Source organism: Varroa jacobsoni, unplaced genomic scaffold (assembly GCF_002532875.2).
Source record: "Varroa jacobsoni isolate VJ856 unplaced genomic scaffold, vjacob_1.0 scaffold_91, whole genome shotgun sequence".
NCBI classification, from domain to species: domain Eukaryota; kingdom Metazoa; phylum Arthropoda; class Arachnida; order Mesostigmata; family Varroidae; genus Varroa; species Varroa jacobsoni.
In genome coordinates this window covers 180209-192104 of record NW_019212993.1, presented here as the reverse complement: position 1 = coordinate 192104, position 11896 = coordinate 180209, and the positions used below count along the sequence as shown (strand labels likewise).

Here is an 11896-nt window from a genome sequence, read left to right as displayed (position 1 = left end):
GAATATATATATATATATATAGGGTGAATTTTTTTTAATATGGTCATATTAGTTGCTTCTAAGATTGAGTCTAAACAAAAATAGATATTCTAAAGAAATTTTTTGATTATTTTAAAGACAATTTTAGACAGTTATTTTTGCTCAACATAAGCACCTTCCAGTAGGATTACAGTTTAGATTCTGGATCTAAACTACTAACTAACCAAAGTATTGCTTCTTGAGTTCGAAAGTAAATTTTTAACAGAAACCGTACGACGTCAAGCGATATTGCTGCGCGTAAACCTATTGAAATGTAGCTTCAATACACTCCATTTGAGAAATTTCTGCGAAACTGAGTCTTCGGCTGGTAGGAAGCCAAAAGTCTTAAAAATAAAGGAGCTCGAAACGGCCAGAATGGTTCAAAGGTGCAAAAAAACGGAAAAAGACTCATCTGAAAAATTAACTGTGAAAGCATATCTGGACGACTTAATGTGCGATCGGTTTCTCCTTTCCAAAACGGCTATCGGTTTTTGTATTAAAGCTTTTTGGGCGGTATATCAAAAATGGCTCCCTAAGGCCTTTAATTCTAAACATTGTGAAAAGCCTTCTGCTTTCCCTCATCAATATCTTTGTCGGATTTTTCGGGAGTGCATGAAACTGGCAATAATGTAAATCACCGATTTCGGGAAAATGAAAGCTTTTAGTTTTGGTAAGGGTTCGTTCAACACGAAAAAATTGAATAATAGCCGATCCTTGCTTAAATTCCCAAAACTACACACTGTTTCTTGTCATTAGGCATTTGTTGATTTGTTCTAGGTCAAACCGCCGAAGTCTGTCGGAATTTTAATGCTCCGTTCGGTATATTATCAGTACAGTCATAAACATCTTGGAATTTTATGTCGATTAACCCATGTTCTCTAGGGGCGAGCAGGAAGATGAGCGTGAAGCAACGTATGAAGTTCTCTTCGATAAAGAATTTGCGACCGGAATTCAGAGCCATGGAGTCAAGGGTCGACGGGTCGCAACACTATCGGTTGTTTCGCTAATAAACATCACCCATGGACAGCGGGTTAGTTCATCCTCTTCCGAGCAAGGCTTGAATAGAGTGACGTAGCTCAAGGCGGTGATGAAAAGGATGAACACGTCGAAAAAAGCTTTATTACTTTCCAAAAATCTCAAGGTTTTCAGAATACTCTCAAATGTCTTCGTATGTTAAAGACAATCACACAATATAATCTTGCGTTAACGAGATCATTTAATTTCAACTGTGAGAGATATTTAACTGCCTCTTATTCGCTAGAAGTAAAAACAGGGATGCCCGAACGGGCTGAAGCTTTTGTGTTGATACCCTTGTTTTAGCATTTAGTCGAAGAAATGTAAATTCGACGGGTTCCTAACTTTACCGCGGGATTCAGACTACCGCTTTTACCCTTCGCAACCCAAGACGCAGCTAGTGGTTAAAGACTAAATGTAACCTTTCTTCAAGGGCTGAAATCGCATAGCACCAATGTAGTATGAAATACAGCATTAGCAATTTTAGAAACCCATCGTCGACTTCTATGAGTAGTGAAATTTTTTTATATTATATAATATTAATTTGTATCATAGAATAACCTGATACAATTTTATGAATTCGGCAAATATATATTAGAGCCAGCTTGTAAAACTGCGCAGAACTATCAGGTCATTCCCTGTATCTTCTACGAACTTGAATGTTTTTAGAAACAAATTACATTTTTACTATATTTAATTACATATATATTTATATTTAATTTAACACTTTCAACTGTGGTAGAGTTTAATCATATAAAAGGGATGTCGTTGAAACGAATGCAGCAAGCTATATGTTGAACATAATTTGTAACGTGGGCCGTTCCGGTCAGCTGAAATGCACTTGAGAGCAACGATTTTTTACACACTGTTCCTTGTTAAACTTCGCGCCGAAAATTAGTAAAATAGCTAAGAAATTGTTGGTTTCTAAATATAGTTAATATTACAAATTTTGAACCCATCGAAGTGCCGTTGCAACCACTTCTTTTAAAAATTCCATGTAACTAATTTTCTGGCGTAACTTGTTTATAATAATAGAGTATACGAGTGCACCAATTAACTACTTCACAGCACGTCGGTGTCAAAATAGACGTGTTCTGTGTGGCTCTTGTGCGTGTTCTTCAACTAACCTGAAATGCTCCGCGTTTAATAAAACATCTTTAAACAAACGTTTAGTATTAGCAATGAATCAACGTACTGTTTCCGTAGTAGGGTGTCCGTATACACGTATTTTCTAAAGCCGTCTCAGTCGGGTGACACCCATCAAGGATAACGTCTTCCTAATGCACGCGTAGTTAGGGTAACCGTATATACCTTAATCTGCGATGAGAGTTTTCTTGAAGGCATAGCTACATCTTGAAAGGATTATTGTAACCAGGTCAAGCAGCTACGGAAAACGCAAATACAGTGTTTCTTTATGATCTCATAAATCGATCGATGCATTAATTAGCTTAAATTACACGTTTTTTTCTGTACTACTTGAATATGCTGCCGAAATGAAATATCGTATTGTGTTACGCAGCATCGTTCAACAATCAGCATTCGTTTTTTTCTATGTTTCGTCTCGCCAACCCAAAGAACGTAAAGATGACCTTACAAATACCGGCTTTCACTACAGCAAAATTGGGTTACATTCGTGACCAGTTTCAATGGTTCCATAGTTGTTGTTTGCATATTGGTCTGTATTAACCCAATTTGTGTGATTTTTATAAAACTATTGGTACATTCCGTTTTGCTGCACAATATGTCGTGAAAAGCTAGTCGTATAATGAGGTACTTTTTTTTCTCTAGATGTTGGACGAATCTCAGAAATCAGAAATGCTGCGTCGCGAGCATGGCGCATATCAGGCGGGAAATCCAATAACAGGACGTGCCAAGCAACAACAGACTCCTCAGCAGAAGCAGCAGCAGTCGAAACAGCAATATCAGCAAAACGTACAGTCGGACTTGCGGAAATCTAAAAACGTAGCCGAAGAAAAGTCGAACAGTCGTCCGCTACAAAAAGACCATTCTCGAAACAGATTGGCCCAGTCTACAGGCCTTATCTCTGGTAGCAAGCAGGAGGGTTCCCCCGCCGTTAGAGCAAAGAAAAATGTGGGTTCATCTGGAAAGTTTGAAACAGCTTTCCCGGATCCAGTTGGCATGGAAACATCTTCAACAGATAACATCATTACCTTTCTTTTCAACTCAATATCAGGTAGGAAGGCAGTAGTCTGATTTAATTGAAAATTTGACAAAAAGCTAACTAGATTTAATACACCATGCGGGATTATTAGGTATTTCTGAATGGATTCTTGAAGAACAAAAGTTAACTTCAAACTGGTAAAACAGGCGTGAAGGCATCACTTGGCCAAAACCCAAATCCCGTTTCCCTATCCACGGCGCCTACGCTCGTCAGACCTATGGCTGTGGAAGCAACTCTGAGTACGAAAACAGAAAATTCAGGGAATGCTAGTAATTATACGCAGGGCATTCCTATAACGGTGACGCAACTTTTTGGCTTGTCCCAAACGGGGCAACTAACCGAAACAGAGGCAGAGACGAAGCAGGAGCATCATAATATTTCAGCGAAGATGAAGCAGAAGTACGGTGACTTTAGCATGCAGCAAGCCACACCAAGCAAAAGCGTGTCTAATGCAAGGCAGCCTTCAGCAAATTACTTTAATCAGCAAGGCCAACAGCTACAACAACGGCAGCAGCACCAGAAACAACAGCACTGGGATCAAGGGCATACTGCGCATGGTCTGCCCGTCAATCTCATTCCTGGGGCGTGGAAAGAGAACCAACTAAAGGAGGTCTATGGTTATCAAAAGTATCAGAGGGGTCTCCAGAAGGATCTTAATGAACCACACTATCATACCCAACAAACGAGCCGTAAAAATCATACGGATCAATGTCAGAAGAACAGATCGCCTCATCATCAACAAAGCAAACGTCAGGATCAGCACGAAGACCATTGCAAGGATCCTTCTCATAACAGACAACAGCGAGCGAGTGCAGCTCAGGCAAATAAAGGCAGCTTCGCGTTCATCCCATCGCAGGTCAGTTGAATACTATACTTATCTTAATAATAAATGTAATTTATATAAGACATTGTAAACCAAATTAGTCTTAAGTGTACTATTCACTAAGATGATCACAACGTGGAAGGAGGGGGAAAGCATAACAGTTGATCGTACGATTTCGTGTTCATTCTTGCTTTATGCATCGGTATATCGTGTGAATAAATTCATAATCTAATACTGTGTAGAAGAACATTTCATAATTAAATTAAATATCCTTTTTGTCTGGTTAGGTAATGATGGCCGAAGCCAAGGGACGTACTGCTGCTCAAAAAGGCGCCGCAAAGGTAACCAGTAATTCTGGAAGCAAATTAATTGGTAGGGAACATGTTAAAAGTGTGCATGTATAATATATTTACTGGAGCCGCTCTCAGTAGTGCCACAGCTATTGATAATTCTTACTCTTTCAATGTTTAAGGCGATCCATTTATGACATAGAGCAGTGCACACACGCGTGTCCAAGCAAGGGAAGTTCAGGTGAAGGAGCTGTTGAGGAGAAGAAACTGAAATCAGACAGAAATTACGAAGGCAGGCGTAAAGATCATGCAAAGCCTGACGAGAGAGTCGGCTGTGAGTTGTAGGTAGAGAAAATTAGACTGCCTGTTTCGATGAAGCTGGCCTTGGTGGTTGTATGAGTTGGCTGTGGCCGCAGGAACAGGTACTGTGGCGCCTTAGGCTGTACCTACGCGGTTAGCACGGTAGGACCTAGAGTTCATGACGCGAGGGACTACTGGGATGTTTTCGAACGGAAATCGCACGCACGGTTTCACCCAGAGGAAGTTGGCACACTGGAAGCGTTTTTCGAAAAAGGAAAATGGACAGAAGTTCGAAGGGTCCAAAAACTCTAAGCGGGCTGTCATAGACGATTTTGAACTGGGCTTTGCGTTCCTCCTGCCTGCATTAAAAGGACGGTGAAGCTGATCGTTTCTGGACTTTATCGTGGCGGCCAATCCGCTTTCGTATGGTGCTCTTATCCAAGCCACCCGCCAGATAACGCCAGAAAACGGGCGACGAGCGGAGACCGATCGTCAGGAGGGCTGAGTCTGTTTAGCGAGGCTCCATGAATGGTCCTACCGACGCGGTCTGCTACGGTGTTATTGCTTGCGTGCACAGCTCTTGAACATCAAATCGCGCCACCGTGGCTCCTTTGGCCTGATCCGATTCATCGAAGCCGTGGTTCCTTTGGAAAACTGCATCGAATTAAAAGGCATACAATTAGTCCGGATGGTGCTGGACACCGCCGCCGAGATGAGTACCGTCTCGGTTGGGTCAAAGCAACACACTAATGCATGGCACTGCTTCGGCCTGCCAAACGGGCCGTCATGTTTATCGATGCTCAATAGCATCCGTACGAAAAAATAAAGCTCAAGGTCGTAAGAAACTGGGTGGAGGTACCGTCGTCGATAACCTAGTTTACTATGTCAACCTCGGACAGCCGTTCCTAAAAAACAATTTTGTTTTGGCTAAAAATCAATCAGGTGGTATGTCACAATATTTGCCGAGTCGCTCTTGGTAGTCTTGGCCAAAGAAAGCCAGTTAATGCCTAGCGCCTGTTTGAAATGGGTAGTCGCGGCCATTCAGTTACCAAGGCTTAAGTGTTCCGGTAGGTGGGGTTTTGTATACGTCTTGCATGCACTTTTGTAACCTTGTATGGCGTGGTGACCACTGGTCAAAAAAGAGCATGTGGTCTAGTCAAAAATCTCGGCTCGTCTATGTGCAAGTGAAAACCAGGTAAGGCCAAGCTCAGGAAAGTGTATTACTTATCAAGTCTTGAATCAAGAAAACCGCTCGAGTTCCATATAGACAAAGCCTGGATCCGGCTTGGGTCTTACTGTAAACATCTGGTGAGGTCGTCACGTGATGAGTTAATGCACTTATTCGAGAAGGTGTGAAGGCTACCCGTAATGCACCTTGTAATTCATATGGTGCCCACTGATGGTCATTCTTCTTACCTGTACGCACACTGGCAGCGAGTCGTATCTACGTAACGGGTTTGCATCGCAAGGGAAGTACCGCTGATGTCTGCTTGCGATGTAATAGAGCATGGTCCATTTCGATAACATCGTCGTATTTTGTCGAAGGCTCGAGAAGCATCTCCGAAACGTACTCTGTTTTTAATGCCACCGGTCTACACATTAAGGCGACGAAGCATTAATTTGCTCTGCGGGAGATCGCTTACCTCACACGTAATATTTTCGTGTTGGAATCTCTTTTAACAATGAGAAAGTTCTAGTGAGTTATGCCTTAGCGTCGGTCACACTGTTCGTCAGTTACGAAGCTTCATGAGGTAAGTATCTTACTGCTGCCGATTTTGAAAAGGCTTCGCAAAGGTCACAAAACCGTTATACGATCAGAAGCAAACGTCCCCTCGCGTAAGTTGCACCTTATAAGGAAGCATTACTGGCTTTGTAGGGGGCAGTGACGGGTAAATCTATCTCGTAGTCGTTTGGAAGAGACTTGCCGATCGATGTCATAAATCAGTGCGAGTGGTGTTGGCGTGGGGACGGTGCTCGTTTAGACGGAGACGTGGGGCGCGTTATAGCCTATGCGAATGGGCGTCGTTCGCTCCGAAAAAGCGAAGTGGCATTCATCGCAAATAAATTAAGCGTCTGGCAGTTGTCTGAACACGAAAGAAATTCTACCCATACCTGTGTGAACGGCGATCTGTAGTGGCCATTAACAGTAGCGTGCTAACGTACCTACCTTGAGTTGGATGGTGGGGCCTTGTTGGAATACGACTTTGACGTGCGGCAGCGTAGCGACACAGCAAACCGTAACGTGTACGCGTTGTGGCGATAATATATGGCGGTACTCGTGAAAAAGGCGGTAAATGATGGTGCTAGTCCTGGACCGCTTGCAGTACGTCAGTTGACCAGCCTGGGTTGGCTTCCGGTGGTGGCCATGTTCCTAAGAAATGATCAAGTTATCTTGCCGTAGAAGCTTAAAGTGGCCTGCCCATTCTACTATGACAAATCATTTTGCACCATTAGTTCAATAGCGGGGTCTTCGGCCGGTTTTCCCGCAATAGGCTGGAGGTCGTTATTTGCTCTACCACTGCAGACATCATAAGCTTTATGAAGGCCGCCCACCGATTGAGGTCTCGTTACTTATCGGCAAACGACGTCTTGATGAGAATCCAGGAACATGTATAGCGTCATTTGTGAGCGGACAAAACCGCCAACTCGGCCTTCTGCGAAAATAGGCCTGCATTTTTTGAAGCCACTGCGCATGCCTGAGAGTGTCATTTTTCTATATTAGTGAGTGTAAATTATTGTATCTGTTTCTTTGCACATTTTCCCGGCTTGCTACGCGATTGCCTGGGTCGTGGTAAAAGCCCCTTCCGCCCTTCAGGTTCATGGACGCATTCTCACGGATAACGCTACCTATCGGTGCGTGCGGTAGTATTCTGCACATTCCAATATTTCCCGTATTAAAATCGCCCTATCTGCAAGCGATCGAAATGGTGGAGCAAACGACTCGCATGATCCCTTTCCACGCGTCTACTGAAGTAAAATACGATTTGACACAACTTTTGAATTTTATAAAAACTTAACATCGAAATAATGAGTCGACGTCTCGCAAGTGTCTGCAAAAATACGGATGATGCTTGACTGAGGGAGGCAACACCGAGGCGATTGATCAAGAATTTCGAAGGCATAAGCTTACTCGCGAATGAAGTAAGGCCAGGAAGAGGACGAACAGGTTACACTGCGGCATGAAAACTATAGGTGCCGCGTCAATGATCGGGAGGCGACGTCGTCTTCAACAACTCTTACTAAAAAGCAATCAGCAACGCATGTTGATGCGAGAGTTTTATCTTTATTCCCAGATGGTACAGTTGATATACCAATTAAAATTCCAGAATTAAAAAAACTTCATAGACTGTTTACCTTGCAGAATTTCGAAAGAAGTCTTAGACGACCAAATTCAAGTTGAAAAGGAAACTATTGGTGTTGTTATATAAACAAGTAACTGGCATAAGGAAAACAAATAGAGTCGTGTTCGATAGGGCATTTCATTATCACAATAAATTACAAATGCAAGAGGGCAATGTAGAAGGACACCTTAGGATGTCTGATGAAGTATCTAGAAGTTATATTTCTCAAGGGTAAACGGAACACTAAATGGGTAATGCGTACAGAAGACTGCTACTTATAAGTAGTTTGGAGTTATTCCTATTCCTCGAAATTTGCAAAACTCGCTAAATATCCTTCAAGCATAACATACCCTGAGAATCAATTTTAATCTCTTAGAAAAATCTCTAGAAGTCCGCCTGCCTCGGTATAAGCAGTTGAAACTTACGACTTCTTTTTTTCTACAAAAGACCGTTAATTCATTGATTTCATTCATTTCACACGGTCTGTCTAAATGTATAATATGTACTTATTATACCTGAGTCTACCAACATGAATTTGTTTAATATAATTTTTTACCTCTGAGACCGAATTTCTCATCCCCATTTGATGTGATTGCAGGCAGCGTCGACCCAGGGTGGTGGCGAGACGAAGCACTCAGATCCGATGAGACATGATAAAACAGCGACTTTACATACAACTGATCAACGGCAACGCTCAGAGAACGTGTCGTCCTCTGCAGGCAGAAGCGCCGCCGGGCCAAGCGCAGGTCCGCCTCGTACCGGAACAAGCGTCGAGGCCAAAGTGAATCGCACTCTTCGAGGCCGTCGAATGGGGGCTAAATTCGGCGATGCCGAAGTAAATCAGTAAATATAGTCACTCACCAATATTTTTTCTAGAGAAACCTTCAGTTACTGCGCAATCATTATTGACCGACGTATTTTGGGCGTACCGTCCATTCAGTCAAATCAAGTAAAGTTGGGTGAAGATGCTAGAGAACAATTAGACGGTGTGCATTTGTACAAAGATCGCTGTCCCACGAGTGCTGAGTCGCAATTTGAAGGATATCAAAAACGTAATGTTGAACTATTGCTAACGATAGGACACCAATTTTAGTGGCGATTTTCTATTTCAGCGGGCTGAATTCGCTCTGTGTTGATCTTTGTTTATTCTTTCCCTGAAAAAATTTCGTCATTTTCAAACAAATGTTTCGTTTACCGTTACGTTTGCGCATGTCGACATATGGGTTATCATTTGGATATGACAATATGCTTCTGAAGATTTATTAAATAGCTAACTAAACTTAGCACGTACACATTCGTTTGGGCTTGTGTTGAGCTAATAATAATAATAAATCTAATAATGGACATCCAAAAAGATAATAACTCACTCAACTTTAGTATATTTCTTTATTATTATGATCCTGAGGAGTAGCCCTATAGCCGGCTAAAAGAAATACTTATGCAATCATAACGTAGCTTTGGTTTAAAAAGAGATGGATTGAAACGCCTCAGTCATGCAAAGTATTATGAAATGTAAATATAATTTTATTAAACATGCACTTTGTTGAAATGTGAAAATCTATTGTAGAGCTACAGAAAATGAACGTAGAAAGAAGATCCTATCTGGCTCTACTTAAGATTCTTATCAAGGGTTTTGACTAATTAGTTAACACTTTAATAGTGCCTGAATGATTAACATTTAAGAGGCTTCGAAATTACTAGTTACTAATTAAACTTATATCGAAATAATATATGAAACGACTAATCATCCCATAGTATCCGGGAGACCAGACGTGACTTTTGTTTATTTCATAGTTAATACGCAAAGGTAATAAATAGTAATAATGCAAAAGTAAAAAAAAATTAATTGTATTGTGGTGAGTGAATTTGATTAAGACGCCCGCACAGGGATAACAAAAGTGATTATGCTTGAAGCCTTTGTGAAAATTATAGAATCCAGGTGGCCGACGAAAACCGTTTGTGATAACATATCTGAGACTCCCAATAACTGGCAGAAGAGTACAAAGGTGCTTCCACACGACAAAAGGTTGATTGGAAATTGTATTGTATTAGTCTTATTGTATTATTTTTGGTAATATAGCTTATGTGAATATGCGATGCACACATGTATCTTTAGATGATCCTATTAGGGACGTTAGATACTATTAAGACAATAGCGCAGGCCAGGTGCGCTGAGTCAGTTTTGGAAACCGTGACATTGGCAAGGTGCAGCTGGTACGCGTCTGTCCCTTAGACAACAACTGAAGGATCTTTCAACATGAGTTATAATAGGCATTTGTCGAAACCGAGCTTTTAGTCAATATTTAAGATTAATATTTCTATATTGAATGACTTTTTGTATAAAAATACAGCATCACGTGTGCACAACTAGTTGGAGATTTCAGCAAGAAATCAGCTACTTGCTGTAAAAATATGTAGATTTTGTCGGTACAATTAATCTGCTCTAGAGTTTTTTATAAAGACCATATATAGAAATAGATGGGTACAGTCTTAATTTGAGCTGAATGTCTGAACTGTAAACTTATTGATTTTGCATCTGCGGTGTCAAGATAAAGTTATCTCAGGTGTCAGCCACTAAGGCAGACATGTACAATATTACCTACCGTGTAATGTGTACGATAACAAGTAGAAGTATCGTTGATTTGGCACACGGAGGAGAGATTTACGGTGGCGGTAGGTTCGCAGGGTTATTCTACTACTACTATACCTGCGTATATATATGCAGTAAACACAACACAACATATATATATATATATATATATATATATATATATGTTTATTTGTGATTAGATAACGTCATTGGCAAAGTGATAAAGCAAGAAAGACAAACTAAACATTCATTTTATGAAAGAAAATGAAGTTCAGCAGCCGAAAATTTTACGTCACTTTATAGCAATAAATTTTATAAACTTAAATCACAAATAATAAAAATTGGTTTTTATTTTTTAGTATTTGACGGGGCGATTCTTGCCACTCGTTACTGTGCGTTAAGAAGTTAGTGGTAGAGAAAGTCGTCTCGATTTAGCAATTGGCTGCTGCTTATCAAATATGCACTCTACAAAACAGTGTCACTAATACAGAATATTTTGTGGTTCCAAAGATGAAAATGGCTTCGCCTGAATATGCGTTTTTCAGTAACGAACGTTTTCGTTAGGTCAGGCCAGGCCAGGGCCACTTATGGCCAAGATCGATTACCAGAACCCGGCGTATATATACATATTGATAGCCCTCTGCGTGCGGGGCTTAAATGCTACCGTTTAACTCGCTGTGTAAAAATGGTTCCACATAAACAACCGTAGCATTTGTTCTCAGATGTTTTGTACGATAAGGCGCATACAAAGTGCATTTATATCTTTGAAGTTACGATTCGAAAGTCTAAATAAGAAGCTCTAGTTCTTTCAAACAGCGGCGACTGAGAAATAGTTCTGGTAAATTAATTTCGGGTACTCGTAAAATAAATCTAATGTGAAAGGTAGAGGATAATGACAAAAAAAAAATGGGAAGTGAAGTTTTTTTCATTTATTATTTTGGACGTGAACTCTGAATGTACACTTGTGTCAGTCAATCAGCATTTCCCTGATAGTGGAGTAACTACGAAAATAAGTTGAAAACAAGAATTTGTCGATTGTGTTTAAAAATGCTCAACCTTTTTAATCCAATTTCATAATTTGCGTAGTCCATTTCCCTCAACGACATGTCTCGTTTTACGTTTCTTGAAGTCCTTTACTTCATAGGATACGGTCATTATAGAATGACAATAAAAAGTTCCAAAAATTGACAAGTAGTTCTATTTTTGGTTAGCTAATATTTTGTGTGCTAATTTCGATCCATATATGAGGCTAATACACAATTTATTCGGAGACAGGAAGGCCATTGGCAGGTAGTGACAGCCAATGAATAATTACAGTGTCACTCCTAGTAACTCATC

General features: G+C 40.7%; 1 protein-coding gene across 2 annotated transcripts in view; it reads left to right on the top strand.

The window, feature by feature from the left end:
• The window catches only part of pcm (5'-3' exoribonuclease pacman), a 22350-nt gene extending 12281 nt beyond the window's left edge, over window positions 1-10069 (top strand). For both annotated transcript variants that reach the window (XM_086969963.1, XM_022839834.2), the window contains 5 exons: window positions 901-1048; window positions 2821-3226; window positions 3361-4070; window positions 4325-4378; window positions 8567-10069. In XM_086969963.1, coding sequence (XP_086826089.1) covers window positions 901-1048; window positions 2821-3226; window positions 3361-4070; window positions 4325-4378; window positions 8567-8815 — 1567 coding nt within the window. In that variant the 3' untranslated portion in view covers window positions 8816-10069. The remainder of the gene's footprint in view (window positions 1-900; window positions 1049-2820; window positions 3227-3360; window positions 4071-4324; window positions 4379-8566) is intronic.
• The last annotated feature ends 1827 nt before the right edge of the window (window positions 10070-11896 follow it).